Source organism: Rhinatrema bivittatum, chromosome 10, assembly GCF_901001135.1.
Source record: "Rhinatrema bivittatum chromosome 10, aRhiBiv1.1, whole genome shotgun sequence".
NCBI lineage: Eukaryota > Metazoa > Chordata > Amphibia > Gymnophiona > Rhinatrematidae > Rhinatrema > Rhinatrema bivittatum.
In genome coordinates, this window is record NC_042624.1 from 104080730 (window position 1) to 104105918 (window position 25189).

The 25189-nt window shown below is 43.9% G+C and overlaps 1 protein-coding gene and 1 long non-coding RNA gene across 4 annotated transcripts in view; one reads left to right on the plus strand and one right to left on the minus strand.

Annotated features, from left to right (window-relative positions):
• NFIA (nuclear factor I A) overlaps positions 1 to 18924 on the minus strand; it is a 512744-nt gene extending 493820 nt beyond the window's left edge. For all 3 annotated transcript variants that reach the window (XM_029618602.1, XM_029618603.1, XM_029618601.1), the window contains exons 1-2: positions 18568 to 18924; positions 11953 to 12484 (exon numbers count right to left, since the gene is read on the minus strand). In XM_029618602.1, coding sequence (XP_029474462.1) covers positions 11953 to 12484; positions 18568 to 18594 — 559 coding nt within the window. In that variant the 5' untranslated portion in view covers positions 18595 to 18924. The remainder of the gene's footprint in view (positions 1 to 11952; positions 12485 to 18567) is intronic.
• LOC115100242 lies at positions 18510 to 24440 on the plus strand. Its single transcript, XR_003859004.1, has 3 exons — positions 18510 to 18571; positions 19920 to 20031; positions 23475 to 24440. It is a non-coding gene; the product is annotated as an uncharacterized LOC115100242 (long non-coding RNA).
• Positions 24441 to 25189: the final 749 nt, after the last annotated feature.

Sequence of the window (25189 nt, forward strand, 5' to 3'; positions counted from 1 at the left end):
TGGAGAGATACTGCACAGGAGTTGTAGAGGAAGAGGGCAACCAAGAGTTAAGTAACATTGACATGAAGAGAAAGGTACATTCTCTGTGCAAAATAGAAAGCGCACAAGAGAAGCACATGAGGGAGCTGACCCAACAACAGGTCTTCATTGTTACACATAAACATTAAGAACACAAGAGTTTAAGTCTGCTTTTGATTTACAGGTGTTGTCCACATGAGTTATATATTGGAAAACACAGAATGCGGGATGCAAAAGGACTGTGGAGTTTTTGCCACTACACCTGGCTCTTGTTGGAACTCATTACTACTCTGTTAAGTGCTCATAAATAAAGGTGGGTAAAACATAAACCAAAGAAAGCGGGCATGAACTGACACAGTGACTGTGGAGAGACTTACTGCTACTCTATTAATGTTTTCATTATGGTGGTTCCTGACAGGAAAAGTCCTCCTGGCCCATTCTGTCTGTCCCCGCTGCTGACAGCCACAGATAGTGACCGCTTGTTCATCCAGGACAGTTTTTGACCGTTGCCTCCTTAGTCCTTCACCATCCTAAGTAGATGAGAGTACGAGATCCCCTCAGTACTCCTCCCTTCCCATGTCTAACCACAAAGTTGTCGTCTAAACATCCAGATTCCTAGGGTCCTTGTGTAACCTGCCAGACAGACCCAACCACAAGAGCATCTACATTTCCACTAGAAGACCTAGTTATTATTGTACAAGCAGCCTAACAGACAGACCTTGCTGCGTCTTTAATTCTATCATCATAGTCCAGGTCCACGTCCTAGGCTCGCCTCCCTAGATATCTCCCAGTTTACTGGTTTTCTTCTCGACTCCATCTTTTTCATGCCCATTTTGTTTCTCCATACTCTCTTCAGGATATCCAACCAGACAATCCTAGCTCAAGCGAAAAAAAAATGATATCCAAGTCTTTCCTAATTCATTAGTAAGAGTGTGACTGCCTTGCAGATGGAAAGGTTGTTGCCTCCCAGGTGAATCAAAATGAGATGGGACAGTGATGTGGTTCTCCCCTCTACATTAAAGTTGATATCAACAGACTCCAACTCATTCTGCGTATTCCCATACAGTGCACATGTACTCTTTTGGTTCTCATCCATAATGCTCTCTCCATCACCTCTCTATGGCTCACTTCTTGGCAAAAACACAAAGGTGTGGATGCAGATCCATACTAGCTTCCACTAGCCTACCATGTCCTGCTTTGGCTCAGCCTTCTGCTCTCAGGCAATATCCCATCTCCACCAATCTGTTGCACTGACTCGGCTGGTCTGCTGGTTTCAACCCAACTACTCTCGTGACCCGAGTGTCACTAGGTCTCTTCAGTTTTTTTGGCAGCTAAGGATGCCCTGTGTTTATCCCATGTCTTGACATTTGCTGCTATTTTAGCCTCTCCCACCTGCTCTGGAAGGGCATACCGCAAATCTATCACCATGCTGCTGCTGTTAACCCCCATGGAGCTTCGTATCTTCACCCCTAATTCTATAACTTCCTTTCCACTGAAAAAGGTTTGTTTCTTGTGCTTTATTGATATCTTTCAAGTACTTGAATGCCTTTGTACCTCCCTTGTCTCTCCTGTCCTCCAGGGTATTTAGGTCCTTAAGCCTCGTCTCGTATGATTTTTGGTGCAGTCCCGCACTATTTTGGCAGCCTTTCTCTGGACCATCTCCAGCTTATCTCTATGCTTTTGGAGGTGTGGCCTCTAGAAGTGGACACAATATTCTAGGTGTTGTCTCACTAATGAGCTGTACAAAGACGTTATCACTTCCTTTCTTCTGGTGGTTAGGCCTCTTCCTATGCACGACAGCATCCCTTCAGTTCTGACCACTGCCTTATCGGGCTCTTTTGCTACCTTGAGATCAAACGCAATCAGCCTGAGATCTCCCTCCCTCCTTTGGGTACCACTCCCTCAGATTCCTTTACTGAAAAAACATCATATTTATTACTATATCTACTTCAGGAAAGCGGGTGTTGTTGGCACTACAATCACTGAATTTCTACTGACTGACTGAAAGAAAGCACATTACTAAGGATATTGCTGGAAAAAAAAAATAATCGCAGCATACTGTGAGCTTCTTTACACGGTTTTTCAACTAAACATTTTGGACACTGTGTTAAAAAGACAGAGGGCTTGGTTCATCAAGGTCTTCTCCCACAGACACAGAATGGGACAGACAGAGGCCTATCCGAATCAGGCCCTGAGGCATTCAAAGCAGCAGGCATATCGGCCCTTGCACGCCCAGCACAATAGGGTTTTTCACCCGTTTCGGGAACAGGACAGATTATAAAGTCTGCCTGTCTTACGGCTGCTTTGAAAAAATATTTTTGAATCGGGCGCCGGAACCCCCAGGACTAGGGGTGGCCAGGAGAGCCTCTCCTGTGCTGGATCAGAGGAAGAAGAGCTTTGCACATCTGGAACCTGCCACGGCAGCTGTGTAAAAATGGGTGATCGTCGATCAAATGCCTCAATAAAGACCACGTGCCTCACCCCTGCCTCACCCCACGCCACCTTGCCCTCTAATTCCCCATGCAATGAGAAAGGAGACAATGGCTGCGACTGCGATTGTGTATATGTGTTCAATATTTTGTACACCCATTTTGAGCACTTAAACAGAAAAACTGGATGGAAAACCAAAAGAAATGAAACTGAATTGCAGGGGAGGAAAGAAGGACGAGGCAGGGGAGGTTATCAACCAAGCAACAGCACCCACTGAAAAGTTGTTCAGGTCATTTGGAAAATTCTGTCTGAATTTAAATGAGGTGCCACAAGAGCCACCTCGCCTCACTGTGATTCATTTTTAGGAGAAGAGGCGAAATAAAAAAAAACCTGCATCTATTTTGCTCTGTGAGCTGCACAGGCTCTATAAACGTCTACAGTGTTCATGGAACCTGCCCTTCAATTTCACCGAAAAATAGCCGGGAATTCCACGGGATTCATCTCCTCACGGCACCGCCTCCGAATGAACACAGAGCGAGAGCACGATCAGAATCCAAGGCAAGCCAGTGCCTCGCGCGCGAACGTTTGCGCACTGGCTCGATCACTCCTTGGCCTTTTGGCTTAACGCCCTCCCGTCCGACCCCACTGAGGGCGTGATTACGTTACGGCCATTGCCAAAGCAGAAAGACTGAGCCTCCTGCTAAATAAATAAAAGGCATAAAAATATTTAGTACAAGAAAGAAAAGATTCCTAAACAATATTATTGTTGAAAATTGTGCTTTTTTTTTTTTTTTTCCCCTTTAAGCGAAAATAGCAACCAGTTTTGTAAGCTCTTGCCGAAACTATGTCAAAGTCTGAACAAACTTGCTGGGCTGTACTGTACCCACATGCGATGAATCTACTGCAGAAATTCGCATTTGCAAACCGGAAGCAGCCGACAGCGACATTTGCGAGTGATTAGAATTTCTCGCAGCGGCTGTGAGAGGGAGGAACAGGCTCCACACTGTTTGGGGCCTTCTGGAAGCGGCAACCAGAGCCCTCACCCAGCAAAGTGCTCAGCCCTGCTGTGTACAGCACCGACCACAACAAAGCTTGTGGTTTATCCCACACTCGCCTTAAATAGCTTTAAATTAAGGCTATTCATCACAGGGTGGAAAAGGCAGGAAATATAAAACTGTGGGCCAGTAAAAGGCAGCCAGCAGTATTGGGAAATTCTCTTACCAACACAGAAACCTCAGGGCTATAAAAACACTGACCTCCTTTCAAATAGGATGCCTCTCGGATTCCTTTGCACCCACAACTGGATTTACCCTGACTTTAACCACGCTACAAGATCAGCACCTTGCCATCATAAATCCACCGAAACACATTATAAAATATTTCTTTTGAAAAAAAAAAGAGAGAAAGAGGAGGCTGAGACATGTTTATCTTTGTTGTTGGTACAGAGTTTTGCGTGGAGGATAAAGTTAAGCCTTATGACCACATCTGTGCAAATAAGTCACAAGTCCCCACTGTGGCTGGCAGGGAGGGTGCCGAATTAAATTAGGTGCTTACTATCTCAATTTCAGCGGGGCCCGGGAGGGAAACAGTTGTCCAGGCCTAAATCCCTCTTCTGTCAAATGCATAGTTTTGTCCTGGCAGGATCAGGGGGGACTGCAGTGGGTGTCGAATGGAGGGAGGAACCAGACAATCTCTTCTCCCAAACAACTTAGAGGGCCCTCTATCTGCAAGCTCACCGGCAGTAAAAGGGTAAAAAGGTCCACATGAGAGAAGGGACTCAGTGAAGTGCATTCTAAGAACATCGCTGCCATCTCTTAGGCAGCCCCCCCGGGAGGCAGAACAGCCAGAAGAGCACCCTAGCACCCCCGAGTGTACTACCCAGGGATTTTAGCTTGCTTCTGCTTCGGACAGCGGCCTGCTCACAGCCCTTTCGGGGGATGGTAAGGACAGGCATCGGCTATTGACCCCGTCTATAAGAGGGGAGGTTAGCTCTTAATAAGCTGCATCCCGCTCTCTGCCCCTTTAGCGATTTCTCGCTCTGTCAGACCTGACCCATTTTAGCAAGCGGATAAAGCCATGGGGGGAAGCAGAAGCCCTAAAAGCCGCTGACCGCCCACTGAGAATTTTCATAAATCACTTGATATTTACTTCTAATGGAGTCTCCGCCAGCGAGCAGATTCTCATCAGAATTCTGCAGGGTGGGTTTTTTGTTTTTTTTTTTCTTGTAGCCTCTTCAATCAACATTTCGCTATAGCCAAGAAAAACTGCATCTGTTTATCTGCCAAGCCACGGGTGTATAGTGTTATCATATAGCACCATTTGGAAGAATAAACTAACTTTAAATAAAATACTGCTTTCTTTAATACCGAGGACATCGACCTTGTTGGGAACTGTCAGAGCACAGTCACTGCCTTACCTGCCAGCGTACCTAAGTATTTTTAAAAAAAGTCAAATTAAGGTAAACGCCTGAAGGGAAAGGCTGGTACAGCAACTTGCCAAGGGTCGCGCAGAGGGTCAATGGCAGAGTGGGGCCTTGAACTCATGCCCCAGGACCTTTCCTGAATCGCAGCCTAATGCTTTCACCATGTGGGCCACGCCCTATGGCTATGTACATAAAGAGTATGGAAACATGCTAATACACCCATGCATGGGCATGTCAGCGTAGCTATCTTTCTGACGATTGAAATCTACTTTAAGAAACACAGCAGCAGGATAAAAAAAAACAACAGATAAAAATCTCTTATTTATACAAACACTTATCAGAGCACTTTCTTCTCTGCCCACCTGCCTCACTGGTGGGCTGTCAAGTTACGCGTTGGGATTTGGCTATTCTCCGCCGCTGAGTAAAGAAGCAGCGCAACCAAACAGCAACCACTCTTCCAAAATGCTCCTGGGGCCAGGCTACACAGCCATCTTTAGAGCAGCAACTTCTTAATGCATGACAAAAATACAAATGGCGTTATAAAATCTCTAATCTTGCAAATGTAAGGCATATGTGTCTGCACCCTACAGATCAGGCCCTTCACACTCTGCAGGTACTAAGCTGCATGAAACAACAAAATGAATGTTTTTGGGGGTTTGTTTTTTTTTTAAAGAAAAAGGCATCATTATTTAGCCATGACGCGCAGCCTTAAAGAACATTTTTGGACACATCATACAACAACAACAAAAAAGCCCTCCTGATCCTCCACCTGCTCCTGAGCTGTGGGAAGTGGGCTCTCAACGTGCCAACAGGACCATCTGGCCAATCTGCCCAGCTTTCTACACTGCCGAAGGACGGCATCGCATGGCTGCTGCCAGCAGCAAGGGGAAGACGCACCAAACCTTGCACGGATGGGCTCTGTTTGGGTTTTAATTTAGTTCTGGCAAATAACAACAACAATCATCATAATAAAGGCAATTCAATGCCGGCCGATCAGCTTGCTCGGCGGCAGGAGGAAAAATACGGTCCCTCTAATGTGGCAATTTGTACTACTTTGTAGAAGGCGACCCGGGTGATTGTTGCTATACAACGGACTTGCCTTTTCCTCCTAGACGTTTCTGGTGGCTGGCTTTGGAAAGAAAACCCTTGCACACTTCGGTTCCATACTGAAACCGGTGGAGGCCATTAACGGGGCTAATGCAGGAAGGATCAATACAAAAGTATCAGGAAGGATCATAACGCGAAGCGCTCTCTCTCTCTCTCTCTATATATATATATATATACTCCTCTTGGATTTGTCCAGATACACTACTCAACCTATGCCATTTCCTTTCACTATTCTCAGCGTTTCCAAAACCAGCAAAATGATTTCAAGTTGCTGCTGGTTACTATTATTCAGGCCTTTTATTTTTTTTACACGTTTAATCATGTCTACTGAAATTCTACCTACGGACATAGCACTAACCTGCTATTATCATTGTCCTTAAAATGCAGAGCGATTTCCCAAATAGGACTTGGATTTCAACTACGAATCCATTAAATAAATCGGTAAAAGCTTCTTCTGAAAATCTACCCCATGCCAACTAGGATTAGACTTGAAATAGTGCACAGAAGGGCCACATCCAAGGGTTTTGGACAAGAGCTACCTCCCCTCCCCGTGCTATCTGGGCAGCCTTTTACTGTTCACAAACGGGGGCTGCTCAAAGTATTTTCCCCTCTGCCCTAAGCCAAATTTGCACTGTTTCAAAACCATTCAAGTTTAAACGCTTTGTGGCGTATCTGAAGGTTATTATTCTTTTAGGTCGTTTTTCCATTTTCTAATGCATTGTAAAGTTAAAGCAGGATTCATGGGGGGTTTTTTGTTTCTACAAGTCAGCCTTAAATTTGATATAAATGCAAAACTTTGCTGCGCACACAAATTACTTGCCATTTTGTGTTTGCGGGCCCTGCGGGATAAGGCTTCCGTTTTCTTTTCTTGGCCCAATTCTGGCCAAAAGCACAATAGCCTCCCTTAGATATTAAAGGCTCCACCCTGACACAAGTTTTTAAACTATTTTATTCCTTGCCGACAAACCGACAGTGACAGCAATCTCCCCAAACCCCAGAGCCCTTATTATTTCATGGCCTGCAGATATCGACCCGGGTTGCCCTGCCTTCAAGGTCTGACCTCCGACAATACCCGCCAGCTGTAATTTGGACGGCTTGCTGCAATGTGCTGGTGTTCATACCAAGTTACAAAGAAGCAATAAAACTCAATAGAAAAAAAAAAAACAAAAAACTTCTCGGGTGACTGCCCACTAATGAGCAGAGGTTAACTTTATCTAAAAGGTCAAATGTCTGGCAGCTAAGGTCGTGACCTTAACAACTTAAATTGTGACCTTGCCACGTGCCTGGTATAATGTGGCTTCTGATAGAGATCAAGTGATAAAGGACTGACCATAAATTAGCTTTCCTGCTATACTCCTACAAAGAGAGAGAGAGAGAGAAAAAAGACTTCCCCACAATATAAAGAAGCTGCCAAGTGTTGTTTCATACACAGACCCACAGGAAAACCTGAAAAAGGAACAGCAGACTAAATTAAGGATATAGGGGTGAGGAGTGCCACGGTGCCTTCTGAAGGGAGCCACACAAGAAAGATCAGCGCTAAGAACGCGCGCTCACAACGACCGTTGAAAAGCGCACCAAGGAGAAAGCGCTTTATTTCGTCGGCCCCGTTACTTCAGCAGCTCGAAGGATTGCATCGCAATCTGTGACTTCAGCGTCTTCCTGTTAGTACTCCTTTTAATTCTCCTAAACTCCTTCCCAACGCGTCGCGGCTTCTAGCTTTTAAACAGAAACTGGGCACATTGGATTTTGCTTTGGTGAACACTGTAAACACAATTTGCTGCTTCCAAAAAAAAATGTAAAAAGGCCATTCAAAGTCAAACAAAGCCCTGCGACTTCGTTAAATCCCCGTTTCTCCCCTGTTTTTTTTTTGGTTTTTTTTTCAGTAAGCTGAAGGCGCTGATCTGTCAAAAAAAAAAAAAAAAAGGGGGGGTGAGGCCTATTTCTCGGGGGTGCAATATGGAGAAAACGCCTTTGATAAAATCAAGAACCAGGGCCGTTGTACCCGTAGGGCTACTGGGGGCACGTGCCCATAGCCCAAAAGCCTTAGAGAGGCCCAGCTTGATCCCCCCCCCCCAAAAAAATGAAAGAATAGAATGGTAAAAAGAAGAAAAAATAAAATAAAATAGCTATCTAACATGCCGCATTATTTTCTTTTGGTCTTAACAAGGATCTAGCCGAGTCCACGGTTCGTAAACTGCACAAAACCTTTATATGGTGAGGAGTGGGGAGGGACCCATCCTAGTAAGATTTGCCCAGGGCTTCACAGAGGCTTAAAACGGCCCTGTCGAGAACTAAAACCTTTCCACACAAGTTCATTCAAAGACCACAGTGTAGTAGGGAAGAAACTGCCTGGGCCGCAAGCCAGTAAATTATTTTGCAATGCGAAACAACATGAGCCCTCCCCCCGCCAAAAAAAAAGAACAAACATGCACATAAAATTAAAAAAAAAAATCCAGAAGGGACGTCGCATGGCTTTAATTCATCTTGAAGACGCATTTTGAGGAAAGAGCGCACAAAAAAAAAAAAAAGCAACCAAAAATAGTTTTCCTTTTAAAAGAAGGGCAAATTAAGGGTGAAACTTTCACAACTGTTTTGGCACATGGAATGGTGCACATTTTCGAGTCTGTGGCTCCTGCCAGAACTGGCACAGCCTCAAATGTTTTAAGGACATGAAGCATGACTTGCTTGTTCTTTACACATTTTCAGCACTTGTGCGGCCCTGCGAAACCAGTGACATGCCCAAGATGACCGGCCCGGCTAATGAACATCCTGGCCACGTCTCTTCCCTAAATTACTTCTCTGTGGCTCTCTCTTTAACCAAGTCTAAAACATTTCTTTTTTTTGAGACAAAGGGCCCCTTCGGATTTTCTTCCACAGTCCGCGGCTCTCCCCCCCGCACTCACTGTGTGGCCGCCATTACTGCGGTCCTGTAACAACCAATAGCTGCTGGGGTTGACCGGCCTTCAGGAGCCACCAAAGGATGCTAGGATAGGTGGGAGAGAAAAACCAAAAGAAACAGAAAGGTAATGCAGCCTGTGACGCATTCAATAAACCTTTCCAAGAGCGCCCCGCAGATTCACAATCGTCGTATAAAGTACACAGCTTTCCATAGCGCGTTAAATGGACACTGGCAAATGCTTAATGATCTCGATTTTCAAAACACAGCAACACAAATTATGGGAACCAAATAAAATAGTCACACAGTAGATTTACACGAGACAAGCTACAGATATAGATACACACACACACACTTTAAATATATAACATATACAGATATATATAGATATAGATATACATTATATATGTACATATATATATATACACACACTTTAAAGAAATAAATATAAATGTACTTAAAAGTAAGAAGTATACTTGGTATATATATTTCATATTGCATATTTTAAAAAACTATTGCACAATGCAATACAATTTTTATATGAATAATGATATCCAAAAAAAGATCACTACACTTAGTATTTACTGTACTGGTATGACATGCCCTCAGATATTACTTCTACATACTTAATGCAAGGTTTGCATAATGGGAAAAAACAATCCACTGTATAAGATGCAAGCTCTTTCTCTATAATGATTTAATTCTCTGTGTTTTTGTCACACTGTGCATGTGTAGTGTATGTGAACGAGCAGGAGCACCATGTATCATAGCACACCAGATCTTTTATGATTTTTAAGGGCCAGATTTAAGTTTTGGGCAGTAGTGCAAAAATTAGAAAAGACAGCGATTAGTTTGCAAGTTAGTTTGCTGGCATAGTTGTGAAACAACACATCTTTTGCCCCAAGCATTTATTTCCCACAATTCCAAAAACAGATAAAACTTTCTTTTTTTTTTTTTTTTTAATTACAGAAACAACTTTGCACGAGTAAAAAACTTCTGCAAAGAAGCTCCATGGAACTTTTATACCCAATTCTCTAAATGTAGCAATTATAGGTCTTTGTTGATCTACATGTTATTTTGTAGATTTATTTTATTCTTTCCTGAAGCTGCAGAAAGTTAAATCCTTGGGCAAAAAAAAAAAAAAAAAGCCCTGTTTTACAACCGTGCAGGCAAATGATTCAAAAAGGATTTTTTTTTTTTTTTTGCACAGATCTCAAAACCTGGCCCATCAACACGACATGCTGGTCTCTGCTTAACCCATCCCACATGCATATCCTCAGGTCTCCAAGCTCTTCATTCCTCACAAAAACTCCTATGTTATTTGCCGAGGAGCCACCTGAAGCACAGACGGATCACAAGGTGCGTAACTGCTCGGCAAAGCATATCTCATAACTCCCCCCCCCCCCTTGCAAAATATGATGCCAGTTGCTTCAGAGTCTCGCCTCCTTGGAGCACAATGGAAACCCCGTTTACAGAGGGGGCTTCTCTCCTTTGTGCCCCGGGAGACAGCATGACCCACTGGTACTTCTGCAGCAGGTTCCCTGCCTTTAGAGGGTCGTCTTTGTCACCAACGAACAAGTGCGGGAGATAATGAGGATTCAAATTATTTATGTGTGGAATACGTGTTAGGCTGCCAGTTTTACTTAACAGCAGTTGCATTATAAGGAGGGCTCCCTAAGACTTTTCTCCCATTCTGTGTCTATGGGAAAAAGGCAGAGTGAATCACACCAAAACATCAACTTTTCCACTTCTTAGCTTTTCAGCTTGCTTCTTTTAATTTTTTTTTTTTTGGGGGGGGGGGGGGTGTCTTAATCCTAGGTCTTTCCTCTTGTTGGTCTTGGTATATTTCTTACATATTTTACACTTTAAGCACTACTATCTTCTCAGCAAGGATATAAAAATCAGTGCAGTAACAACAACAACAACAACAACAACAACAAAAAGATATTGGGACGGGAAATGCCGAATGCACAATCTGAAACAAGGCCTGGCGGGCACTGCTGCCTCGAATGGAATCGAGCAAAACCTGGCCTGCACGGCAGACGTACCACGAGTCAATAAATCACACGGGATCTGGGCCCACAAGCCAGCCCAAAAAGCAACAGTCCTGAAGAACGGCAAAAGCGCGCACTTCCAGACACAGAAGTGACTTTCTGCTTACTCGCCATGGCTCCGATTTCAGGATCTTAGGGCAGAATCACTGACTTAAAACTCGGTTAAAAACAACAAATTAACTAAACAAAACCCAACTGCTGCCTCTGGTTCCTCTCCTTCCTGCACGCCGCTCTCTCACTTTGATTGAAGGTGGCCCGTTTCAGGCCTTCATTTCTATAAAAGCCCTGAGTGCATGTCAATGGCTGATTTATCTGGAGATATTTAACCTGCTGCATATGTGTGTCACACCCTTCAAAGATGACATTTGGGCTGGAAAGGGGGATCTGAGATAGGGTGGGGGGAAGAGAAATTTGGTTCCGTCCAACAAATATTCACTCCAGCGAATGACTTTCGTTCCACAGTGGCTTCTCCAATTTATCCTAAAATCTTCAACCAATTTCAAAGCAAGTAACATTGAGAACCGACAACACAGCCAGAAAGGGCACAGGAGAGAGAGAGAGGATACTTCACCAACAGTTAAGGAGGGGCCTGGCCAAAAAAAAAACCAAAAACGCACTTTGAGAATGTTTCTTCAACTTGCTTTCAGTGCTCCTTAGGCCGCACAGTCAATCAGAGGCGAGGTTGGAGCTAATGTTAAGGGGCCTTTCCATTAAATATTTCCTCACAGTTTGTATCTAAGGGAATGCTTTGCAAGTATAATAAAGCCCAAAAAAAAAGTCAGCATGTTTGTATAGCCCTATTTAATAATCTTTAAAAACCCACAACCTCTGTGTCTTCTGGTACAGATAGGTCCCCTTTCACTGGCCCGGGCAGTTTATCAAGGCCATGAACTTGGCCCGGTGCTGCCTTAGGCGGCTCACGACGCAGGGGCTCGGTGCAGAAGGGTGGGGGGGTGGTGGGGGGGGAGGAGGGCCCACTGCAAAACACACCGGAAAGCGGACGCTGCTGACGAAGCTTCACTTACCTGCCGCGTGCACAAAGTACGCCAAATACAAATCGAGCTCCTTAACAGAAACTCCTATGTGGTGCGGCTGTACGCACAGCCCGGGGTTAGAGCACTGGGGGGACTTTACAAGGCGTTCGCCATCAGTACTTTCCAGCGGGATACCTTTGAATAAAATCACCATGACGAGGTCCAGCCTCCAGACCTTATCTGCCTGACGGAGGCAGTCAATTCTTCGCATCTTGCCCTTCTGGTCTGGGTTGGAAAGGACGCAGCACGGAGGCTTCTTTCCCGTGACTGTGAGCACAAAATCCTCCCGGCACTCGGGCCGGATGTCCTTCCGCAGTTTGGCCAGGAGCCTGGACGCCCATTTCTGCTTGACCTCGGGTTTCTCGCTCAGCAGTTCATCCTTCACGGCCCTCTCTTCCTCCTTCGACATGCGCTTTTCGTGCTTTTTAAAGTACTTCCTTTTCCGGGCCTGCAGGTTGAACCACGTGTAGGCAAACGCTCGGACGTGGGGCAGAAGTGCTTCGATGAAGGGATGAAATTCATCCTAAAAAAAAAAAAAAATAAAATAAAATAAAATAAAAATCACATTAGGATAAATGAGTGACATTGTACGTCTGATCACATCTAAATGAAAAAGCTGCCTGGCCTGTAAAACTCAGGTACAAAACTGGGTTTGGATAATGCTTACGATAGATCCATTAAACATTATCACAATTTGCAGAGTCCTCCTAAGAAAGGGACATGTAAAAACTATTCCTTATCACTATCAGTTCATATAAAAGACACTCAAATATCACCTGTGGCAAAGAAACACTTACAAATAGCCAAAAGAGTTTCTTTCTGTAGTAGTCAGAAAGAAAACAAATTGCTGTCATGAAAGATATGATAGGCACCAATGTTAAATGTTAAAAAATAAACTTGGATTTATATGAGGTCTGCCATTGAAAAAGAACTTAAGAGGTGAAAAAGCTTTTTCTTTCTTTTTTTTTTTTGTGGTTTGCCTAATTTTCTGAAAGGGAAGGATAACTTATTTATTTATTTTATTTATTTAGCACTTTTATATACCAATTTTCCAGTAAACAGAATTACTAATCAAGTCGGTTTACATTCTAAACAATAACCATGACAAGAGGATGTCTTACAATAAACAGGTATATTGAACTTGGATAAAAATAATTGGGGTTAACAACATAAAGTAAAAGATATGGGGCCTAATGTAGGCTGGAGTTAAGAACGGGTGTTGGGCATAAGGCTGGGTTTTTTAATATTGCTCTCTGGGGGTTACCAATGAAAGGGATCATAGGTTGGAATACACATAAAAGCTGAAGTTAGGAGAATGTGCTCTGCCTTTTTCTTTTTTTTCTTTTTTTACCTCTTAGCCAGCCGTGCAAACAGCACATGCCCCACTGTTTGGTAAACTCTACAGATCATGATTCACAGCTGGATGTCAGAGCCATGGCAAAAGTTTATAAACCTGAGCTGGCCAAAATAAATAAATTAAAATAAAAACCCCGACAGATTTCAATACAAGCGATTTTCAGCAAGACAGAACTCTGGCCATCTCATCGCTGCTGTGTCACAAAACCACCCCAAAAAAAGATATACATATATACTGACTGGACATATTTACGGCCCAGACAGCAGTAAATAATATCTATTCAAAATGGCAGATTTTGAATCACCCGATACAAAGCAGTGTCGTTTGCCTCTCTCATTCTCAGCCCCAGCGAACAACAGCCAAGACCAACCCATCGGCCATCATGGCCTCAATATCAAGGAAACTTTGCATGGTGAGCTGCTTGGAATCGTATTTGGCAAAAAGAGAAATCAATAACAATAAAATCAAAAATATTTCCCCAGCTTCACTCTGCAGGTCAATGAATTTTTGTTGTTTTGTTTTTTTTTGTTTGTTTTGTAACTTTACAGTTGCTGCACAGGAGGCTTCAGAATGGCCTGTGAAGTGTGTGATTGCTGTGAACAGTTTGCTGAAAGTCAGATTTGTGGGGGGAAAGTCAAGTTCAAAATATTGGTTGCACACTTGCTTGGACGGTGTCCACTCGAGTTTCAGAAATATATTTGTATGCGTAAGTAGAGAGAGAGATGCACACACTAGTTCTCTCGCTCCCCTGACCGAGATCGTGCTGGCAGGATCACTAAAATGTTGAACACTTTTTCAAGTGTTTCTGCATAAGGCTGCATGCTGCAGCAAACATGGTTCTGCTGGCACAATAAAAGGAAGGAGAGCAAAATATTTAAACCAAACTGGACCGGGGGGGCGGAATCTCTCTGCTACGTTTCCCACTGCCCCCCAACCTCAGCAGAGAGTGGCAGAAAACTTTGCAGCGCCAGGACTAAAGTCGAATGCGTCGAGTCAAACTCTTTATTCAGTGAAGCTGACGTATCTCAAAAACCAATTTTTAAACAAAGCTGCATTTCTTGATTTTAGAGAGCAGCGGACTCCCAAAGGGGGGGGGGAGGTTTGAGAAAAAGGTTTAAAACTGTCAAGCCTCCATCTTATTTTGAAAAATAAAAAAAATATATTAATAGTTGTACTGAAATATATACTTTTCTTAATTTCTGATGGGTTTCAGCTAGCAGCACTAGCCTCTAATTTAGAGGATGAAAATCCGCATATGTCTGAAGGGACCTACAAACATGGTCTGAGACGCTCGTGTGGTACATCATCTTTGAGTTATTCTTGTCGGCCCAATTAAAACAATCCAGCTTTCTCCAGAGCGAAAATGGCTACAACATGGCACCAGAGAATTAGAACAGAAACATCTTGTTAATAACTTGCTATCAGAACACTACGAGTGTCATCCCACCCCGCCCCCCCTATATTTAAATGCCAGTAGGAAATATGAATATAATATAAAAGCGATGTGAGAACTGTTAGTGCATTAATCGCTTCGCAAAAGAATTGCGCATTGGAAAAAGAGAAGAAAATTTTCTCCTGACACCTGTGGTGCAACTGGAACTACAAGAAAAGGCAGGCTCTACTTTAATCCAACGACCAGAGTTTAATAAATCACTTCCATCACTAAAACGTGTCTTTCCCTCCTCACACGAAGATCAGCATTTTTGGGATTTCGATAAAGAAAAAACAGAAGAGATCTGCAGTTTATAAAATAATCCGTATATTTAAAACGTGTCAATCCCAACATTTTGCAACCACTCTCTCTATGATAGGAAATGTAGCCTCACAGGAAAATTAAAATTAAAAGCCACTAGCTCCTGTAAAATAACATGAATAATCAAAACTTAAAAAAAAAAAAAAACTTAGACATTATTTTGAAAATAATCTGGTCACTTTAAAAGATAGAGAGTGAACACAGGCCTGTTTATCATATCTTAGTTTACCTGGATATATTTCTATAAATTGATCACTGACCAAGCTGTCCTAGAGAGAATTTCCAAGGATTAACAAACTCTGAATACAATTTGCTAGCCTTTGAAACAGCTACCTGTCTGGTTTTTGTAGCCGTTCCTGGTACTAAGTTCTATGGTTCAGGACCCGTTTGGACTCTCAGTAGACTGGATTTTGTCTGGTATATGATCCTACTTCCAAAGTCCGCTTTACAACTAGAATGCAAGGGGAACCCACAAAGATTAAACTCAGGAACAACTGAACACCTTGCTGCGGCCACAAGAAAAAGCCTTATATTTCAGTAAAAGTCTGCGTCTGTAAAAAGACAGGACAGCCATAACACCTTTTCAGCGCCTGACATAAAACAAGCTATATACTCTAAAGAGATAGCAGGCTGGAAAGCTAACTTTCAGAAGCATACCCTGGTAAAAAACCATCCTACATACTTTTGTGCACAAGAAGGGCACAAAACGGGCAGAGACGAAGATACCATGTTCATTGAAAAGAACCAATTTTCTACAGCCTTTTAATGACTAGCTTCAAAATGTATTTTTCAACAAAGAAGTTATTTAGCTTGCCTTTTTTTTTAAATACGTGGTTAAGTGAATGCCACAGGGGAAAAATGATTTTAAAAATTAGCAATAGGCTGATTCTATTTTTTCACTTAAATTTAGAAATTATTTTACAGTAGCCTGTATGCTTGTTAGGTCTCTTGGCAAACAATGATTTCAATAGTTAACTGTCATCTATAACTTTGGTAGGAGGTTGTTTGTTTGTTTTTTTTTCTTTTGCAAAATTTTAAAACAGCGAAAACGCAGCATTTTTTGGCAATTCAAAAATACCGGTGAGCAAGCGGAGCCTAGCTGACAGCAAGCATTAAACATTTGAACATCCCAAAAAATAATTTCTGTTTATCCAAACTCCTAGTAAATCTAGACAAACACACACAAAATATGTATAAAATCCAGTTCAGCACTGGAAGATATATTTTCTATTTACTGTAGTGCTTTACAGCAGCAGACTGCAAAATAAAAGTGATTTGCGGAAGGGAAGTTCCAAACATAAACTGTATTTTATTATTAATATTCCTCCCAATTTATTTTTTTTTCAGTCAAATACCTGCAAGTTACATATGGCTGTTAGAGCAGATAAATAAACTGGTCTTCTGAACATACAATCTACTGAAATGAATGCAGTTTGTGCACGACGGCAGACGTGTGCATGAGCTGCCTGCATTTGCTGCGGATCCAAAAGTGGCACTTTCAGCAACCGACCCTCACTTCTGAAGCCTGAAAAGGGGAAACTATCTAAGAGCATTCATTTTACAAGTCCTGCCTTCCAGAATTACCAAATACTTCATACACATTCCTTCAGGCCCTTAAAGAAGGCCAAAACTTTGTGTTACTATTTCAACAGCACATCAGCAAAAAAAGTAAAAAAAAAAAAAAAAAAGAGAGTGAAAGTGTAACCCTGTGTAGTCCAAACTAAACTACAGAAATGTTCCCAGCTAGTTCTGAAATCACTAAAGAGGCCTGGGCTGCATTTCAAAATAGGTAATAAGAATTTAAGCATTCCATGGGATAGTGTCATATGTACTGAAAATCTCCTTAAATATTTACCTCTGAATGTAATAGTTTGCTTTCCTGAACATAGCTTGGGCCTACCTACAAATTGAACCCTGTCCTGCATATTAGACCATGAAGAAATATTTTTTTACGGGAATTTTAACGATTGCTTTGATGGCAGTTATTAGCAGTTTAATCTTTTTCATTTTAGACTGCATACGATTGCAGTGATGGTATTAAAACGAAAAGAAACCCTGGTTTGGTTTTTTTCCCCTTGGAAATTTGCAAGGCAGCCCTGTAACTTTCTGGAGTAGTGCACGGAGAAAGCAGCTCGGGAAGGACCTTGTGAGCTGCAGCAGCACGGCAGAGTTCTGCGCGTCTTAAGTTTTCAGCGGGTCCTGCTGAAAGTTAGAATCCGGCAAACCCCAGCAGCTTTCTCCCCAGCAGAGCGCCAGATGCACGGGGCACCGGCTGGTGCCCCGTGCCGGAAATGGGCACACAAGCACTGGCCAGGGTGGGGGCAGGGGGTGAATCGTCTTTGCGGTGCCACACATTTTATCAGTTAGACCGTTATCTCAGCCTAATCAATGGCGCTAATTGAACGTCTGCCCACATAGCAATAATGCAAGGGAAAAAGACAGTCATCAGATAAAAAAAAAAAAACAAAAAACCACCATGCTCGACCTTCGCAATCGCATAATCGTCTATTGCCGACGGAGACATGTATAAACAAACACAATTTGTCAGGGATTTATTTTTGCCTGGACTGCCCTTCATGCGTGCAAATAAATAGAAGAAATAATAACACGGATCTTGAGCCACACAGAGTCCTAGCTCTACTTGTGGGGAACGGGGAGGAGAAGTTACACGAAGTAATTCGTCCACTTTCTGCAGGAACGGTGGCAGGGGCAGGATCGGGGGGGGGGGGGGGGGCAGGAGGAGGGATAGGGGGGGGGGAGAGCCGCCCCGCCTAAAGAGACAGAAGGGAAGGCGTCCCGTTCACACACGGCAAACTTCGGACACTGCAAGCCTGAAGAAGGGCAAGGGGCTGCAAACTTTCCTGACGAGTTGGGGGGGGGGGGAGGGGAAGGGGGTGCATCCATAGCAGTAAGTAGCACCTCGATGGTGGGAGAGACCCTGACAGCGCGCCTTCATGAGGTCTGCACAATACACGTTCGGGTACTACGCCAAGGAAACGTATAGTACAGCTGGGTGTCTGCATTAGAAATATATCTCCATGCAGCTAGCAACAAACGTGCACAGAGGGAGAGGGTCCCTACGCGTCTGACATACAGGACCACAACCAGACATCTTTATATCCAACTCCTGCAAGAAAAGCTGGGGAACTACTTGGAAGTGAAAGAGCCTGCATTCAGACGTAAACAGTGCCGATTCCGGACGCTGCTGCATGTCACGGGCAAGGCACGATCGCTTCCACGTGTACAGGCTTAAAACCCTGTATTTTCCCCTACGAAATGCCCCCCCCCCCACCGATCAGCAAATATTAATTAAAAGCATTAATAGGCAGGCGCCATTAGCCATGTGCCAGCAGAAATGGCAGTTGCGAGGAAAGGAATGCAACTGAATAGAAAGAAAGTTACTTTCTTAAAGCTGCATTTCTCCTGTCCAGCCACAGGCAGGGAGGGAGAGGAGAGACAGCCGCAATCGCTCGTTCGCATCCAAACATCTGCTTACCTGGGTGAGACAGAGCGGAGAGTACATGGTTGCTGTGTTTTTTTGCGGTTTGGAGGTGTGTGTGAGTGTGTGTGAAAGAGAGAGAGAGAGAGAGAGAGAAAAGAGAGGGAGAGAGAGAGAGAGGGGGGGAAAAAAATCAAGCCTGCTTCTTGCTTTCACATTTCCAACTCTGCAAACTGCAGGCAGCGCCGCGCCATGAGCTGAACTTTAACCCCGCCTAGAGTTTGCCCGCACCGCGCTCCGCATGTGTCCGGTCCCCGGGCGTGACGGGCATAGCGCGAGCGCTCCCGGGCTGCGCCCCGCGTGCCTGCGGCCGGTGCCGGGGGTCTGCACTGCTCCCTCAGCCGCCCTCCTCCTCCTCCCTCCCGGCCTCCCCCCCCTCCCCTCCCCACGTCTCCGCGCGATCCTCCGCCTCCTGCGATCCCAGCTCGCTCTCCGCTCTCTCTCAGTGCAGCAGTCAGCACTCCTCCTCCTCCCCCCCCTCCTCTTCCCCCCCCCCTCCTCCTCCTCCTCGCCGGAGCTGCTGCTTCTGTTCTGTGTGCACACAGCGACTTCCCCGAGCCTGCGGGCGGGGAGCTTCGGCAGACTTAAGTTTCCCGATGCCCCTTGTTCACGTCCACCCGCCGATACCCAGTACGCCCACCCCCCTCCAGCACCCCTCCCCCTTCCAGCTCAAGGTGACCATCAGCGTCGGCTCGATCAATAGCTGGTGACAGCAGATACAGTGCTTTGAAAGTTAGCGAGTGCAGAAGTGTCCAAATGCTTTTCAGGACTTTTCCCCAGCCTGGCTTACAACGCTTACTGGGATAATTATAGCTAACACTGCTTATTTCATCAGGTTGTTTTAGCAAGTTGGAAACATCATATTTAATCATTTGCACTATCCACACACACATATATATTTTTTTATTTATTTATTTGTTTATTTATTTATAGCGTTTAGTGAATGCAATAAAGTATTTCAACGTTATACTTGCTGAGATTGCCTACTGCTTTGAAAAGAAATGCACATTGGTCTGTCGTCTAATGTGAAAGCCTTTCTCCGTGCTTCTTTTATAGTGCAGAGCACTGAAAACTTGTTTCACGTGTAAAAGTGCATGAAGTAAGCATAGAGTACATTAAGGCGTTCTTTCTGGAACGCCTCGCTCCAGTACCGGTTTCTCCACCTATACATGTTTTGTGTGTCCCCAAGGTAATAGGCTGGAGCGCATCGCGTGAACACTTAAAATAGAAGCGTTATTTAGGTTCCAATGCATTGTTTTGGCAGAAGAATGAGTCTGGCTTGGGCGTTGGAACCTTTCCAGTTAGCGTCTCTTTTTTTTTTTTCCTCTGTTCCATCATTTCCTCCGCAGGCTTTTCTACAATTGCTGCTCCTGAAAACAGAGGCTCTGGGCACCTAAAAACCGCTAAGGCCCGCCGAGCCTGGCCATCGCCCTCAGCACTACGGATCCTCTATCTCACCAGGTATCTATTTGCAAACTATGGCAACTTCATAAATCACAGATACGCCCCCTCCACCCCGGGACTTAAAAGTTCACCCACATATATATATATATTATGTAACAATTGTTCCTTTAACACTCTACAAGAAAGAAAATCTCCTTTGTACTGGGTAACTGGTTCAAAAAATAACATTAAAAAAAAACCCTTTACAAACAAAATCCTTATTCGTTTGTAACCAGCAGCACTCTACCTAAATTTTGTTTAGTGCGCTACCAATTTCTTAATTGAAGTTGCTATCCAAACAACACTTCAGATTGTGACTTTCACTGCATTGCACAAGGTTTTCAAGCGCAACGTGCATTTTTAAACTACGAGTCTCTGACCAAGATTTCTTCTGCCAATATTAGCCCTGGATCAAAGTTTGCTTTTTTTTTTTTAACAGTGCTTTCTTAATTATTTTGGCTGGTCGAATACGCCCTAAATTGTATTTAAATAAATTAAAGTGCCGTCCCTGGATTATTATACCCCTTCTTCCCAGAAGCGGAACTCGTGCTTCCAGGCTTCCTAGAGAGGAGGGCTTGGCTGTCATTCCGACCTCCAAGCCAGAGGCGCGGGGAGAGCCCGGTGCTTTCTAATCCTGCACCAAAAGGTGCAGCAGAAGCCGCGTCTGACACCGATCAATTCTCTTTCCTGGAGTGCCTTAAAGATACATTTAGAACCGCCCCCTCCAAAGGAGCAGTAGTAACACGGTAACAAGTTAAAAAAACAAAAAAAAAGTATCTTTCTTGGGGGGGGGAAAAAAAAAAGTTACAGGCCCTGGGAGGAAGCCTGTTCGATATTTTCTGCTCTCCAGCTGTGTGGGCTCCCACTAGTTGCTGCTGCTGCTGCTGCACGATTTCCAGTTTTCTGCGGTTAGAAATATTATCTTAACGTTTGGTGCCCATTAGGAGACTCTTGGATCGGGGATGATTGTTTGCGCCCTCTAGGCAAGAAATCTTGAATCCTAGTTCAGCACACACACACACACACACACACACACACACACACACACACACACACACACACACACACACACACACACACACAAAACAACAACTTGACTTCCACATCCGTCTTTCCTCCGTTTGCACAATGCAACTTGCAGCTCGGGACCCAGAGCGCAGATAGGGACGCTTCGGAAAGGGATTCGCATGGAAGGGCACTCGGGACAGACGTCTTAAAGTGCCTGCTTGTCCCGAGACGGGACTGAGTGAACAGAGCTGCAAAGTTTCGCCGGACCCCCCCTCCCCTCCCCCCTTGCATATAGGCTGGCAGTGGGAGAGGTTCGCGGGAAGATCGCAGCGCGGCGTTTGCAGAGAGCTGGAAGGCCACGCTCTGAACTGCTGCAGTGCAATTACAAACCCGTCCGGGCCGGGCCCAGAGACTCCTTCCTCGCCTCCTTCCGTGAGCTCTCCGATCCATATTCTTTCTGGCCCCTTGCCCGGCCTTACATTTAGCGTGTTTTATTTGCAGGAACTTCTGCCGGGATGGCGTTAGTGAAACCCTCTTAGATAGATAAATTATGTCAATAAGAGCTTTAGCATGGGGCACTTCCGAAAATAGCTTTTGTTTTGAAAAGTACCTAACCGTGAAGAGCGTATAGAGCCAGGGAGACACCGACGCAGAATAAAGACCGGCGATTTTTATTTGCTTGCTTATCCTGCGAGTTGTCAGCGAGTTTGTGCTCACCGAGTTACATCTTCAAGTTTTACTGTTTTTTGTTTGGGGTTTTTTTTTTTTTTGGAAAATCCTTTTGTCGACAGCCATTCGATATGCTGGATCACAACTCCCTGGCACACAGTACGTCATAAAACCACTTAAGGAAAGAAAAAAAAAATACTCGAGCATAACCGCATTAAACAATTGAAATGTCTTCCTACTGCAGGTTATTTAGAAAACCTAAAGCATTTGTTCAGTAGAGGTGAAAGAGGGGTCATAAAAATCCAACACAAATTCAAATTCTACTTCCAAACTAGTGCAGCACGTTCTAGTGAAAAAAACAAAAAAAAAAAACCAACAGGGAGAACAAAGATTAAGTGGCTAGATATTTCAGTCTGATCCTATACCTAATAGCTGTTCTTTTCAAACCAAGCTTTTGAAGTTTTCTTAGTGTTGGCATTACAGACCAAAGGAATTATCAAAGCCTTTGACATTTATTGGTCACAGATCTTCCCAAAACTCTTTGCCCAATGACAGACTTATAAACATATTTGAAATGTAAGTTTCATTTAGTCATGATTGCTGCAGACATCGGGCTTTTTGTCATATGCACAGAATGGGAAAAACTGTCATATTTGGTCCACTGTATTTATTTAGGACCTCAAGGCCTACTTCACTAAAGTTTTTCTCCCATGCTGGTGTCTATGGGGGTAAAAATTTAGCAAATCAGGCTCCCCTGTGTCTGTGGAGCAAGCCAGAATGCAGTATCCTACCCAAAATATTGCTTAGACTGTTTGATTATACAAATGCAGCCAAAATTTGAATCCATTTGCAGTTTCTCACTAGCACACTGGGGGATACTGTGCAATACTGAATAATAAACAAATAACAAGTAATTACTTCTGTTAATGTTAGCAATTTAACTACATTTTTAAGACAGATAAAATTAAACACAAAAAGTTTAAAACCAAAAAGTAGTATTTTCACTTTAAGAACCCTCGAGCATCCTCATAACCTTGACTTTTTTTCCCTGGAAAAATGCAGCAATGTGCAAAAGAAAAGCAACCCTAATTCTTGTCAACACTATTTTGTATTGTTGTAACTGCAAAAACACTCTGTGCGGACTAAAGCAGAAAGAGTTTGTAGGTCTGGCCACTGCCTCGGCAGCCCTACTCTCTTTCAGTGAACTTGGCCCTCTTTTCCAGCCCACTTAAGGGCTCATATTCTGTTTGGAACGCCTCTACAGCAGAGCTTGACGTTGATTGGACAAAACACTCATCAATCAGTCAGCCCCTAAACATTGATTAGGCGATGAATTTGTCAATCATTTCCCATCTGGCTACTTCCTTTGTTTAAGGTTGGCAGTGTTTGTCAGGTCTTTGGTAAGCAGGTACATACACTTATTATATATGTACCTTTGCCTGAGGAAGCACTTGTGGGAAATCTGCCATGCTCAGTGATTTTCTAAAATTCCCGAGAAAAAGGACACTAAATCTCAGTGCATCCAGTGCCGTGTCAAACAAATACAAATTTTAGTGGCAAATAACTTAATAAATACATATATTCTCTATATAAAAGTATATTCACAGAAACATATCACATTTTTGTCAAAAACATGTAGAGTAAATGCAAAAATATTAAATTTAGATGCACACGTACCATTGTCATGTAAAAAGTGTACCTGCAAAACTTTAAATGGCTGAGATGAAATGCTTCATTTGTTGACACTTTTTTCTTTTTTTTGCTTTTTTTTTAATGTCTAATAGACTTGGAACCATTGAAAACCCCAGAACAGAAAAAGCTGGCCAATTGCAGCTTCTTGAGTTTTTTTTCCTTCTCCGTATCAGAAGGATCTGCAAAATACGCTGCTGACCCCTCTTTTTTTTAATGCCATCCAAGCTCTCTGCTGGCCGGTTCTCAGATTTTTCTCTGGCCGTCCGCGCCTGGCTTGTTAGACTTCGCAGAAGCTGCAGTTGAGTCGGCAGACTCTTTCCGCAATCGCTGCAGTTTGCAGAGTAACCACGTGCGGGGCGACAGCAGGCGCGATGCACGTTCGGCCGGTCGGAAGTCGGTGTGGCAAGGGCAAGAACCGGCCGGGAGCAGCGTTTCAACGCACCCACAGGACGAGGCCCGGTCCGTAATCATCGCGGAATGGGGAGGGGGGGGGTCGGGAGGAATGATGTTAACCCCCCCACCATCCCTCAATCTCAGGCTAGAGCGCAAAAAGGGACTATGCTCAGCCATGGCTCAGACCCTGCCCTTGGATCTTATCCCAAAAGAGGCCACCAGCGACACCGCAGTTTATTGGATCTGAAGAGGCAAAGCAGTTCGGTGCATTGGAGGGAGATGAGCTCTGTCACTGCTTGTGATCTGGGGTTGAGCAGATGCCCTTTTAACTCGCAGTCAGCTTGCATGGTTTCTTCATGCATTGTAAAGGCGCTTAAATTAATACACCCAAGGAGAAGAAGCGTGCGAGGGGGTGCATTATTGCGGTGGTGTTCATTAAGTTATGGGTTTAGTCTGAATGTGAAATATGGAAGGTGCTCATTGGATACAGTATTCAGAGCAGCTAACACCAAACCTGTTTTCTCATATTTTTTTTGTTTTAAAGGAAACTTATTTGTTGCATCAAAAGACAACTTTTGGAAGAAGCAAGGTAATTTTGTTTCATCATTACAGATAAGGCACCAAAGTAGTCGTATTGTTAAATCTTACTTGCAAATAAAAGACTAATAAACAATATATTATTCTGATACCTTTTTATTAGATTAATACACAGTAACACAGTAATGACGGCAGAAAAAGTCCAAATGGACAATCTAGTCTACCCATCAATTTGCTTATGATAGTAACTGCCGCTCCTTCTAGATTACCCACACGCTTTCTGTTAAGGGTAGTAACTGCCGCTCCATGCAGGTTACCCCCATGCTTTCTGATAAGGGTAGTAACTGCCGCTCCGTCCAAGTTACCCCCATGCTTTCTGATAAGGATAGTAACTGCCGCTCCGTACAGGTTACCCCCATGCTTTCTGATAAGGGTAGTAACTGCCGCTCCGTACAGGTTACCCCCATGCTTTCTGATAAGGGTAGTAACTGCCGCTCCGTCCAGGTTACCCCCATGCTTTCTGATAAGGGTAGTAACTGCCGCTCCGTACAGGTTACCCCCATGCTTTCTGTTAAGAGTAGTAACTGCCGCTCTATGCAGGCTACCCCCATGTTTTCTGATAAGGATAGTAATTGCCACTCTGAGCAGGTTACCCCCATGCTTTCTGATTAAGGGTACTAACTGCCACGCAGTGCAAGTTACCCCCAGCAGAAATGTTATACCGTGCCTTTCTTTTAAATCTTTAGGGATTCGCAATGTTTGTCCCTTGCTCTTTTGAATTCATTAACTGCTCTCGCCTTCACCACCTCTTGTGGGAGGGCATTCCAGGCATCCACCTCGCCTCTCTGTGAAGAACTATTTCCTGGTATTGGTTCTT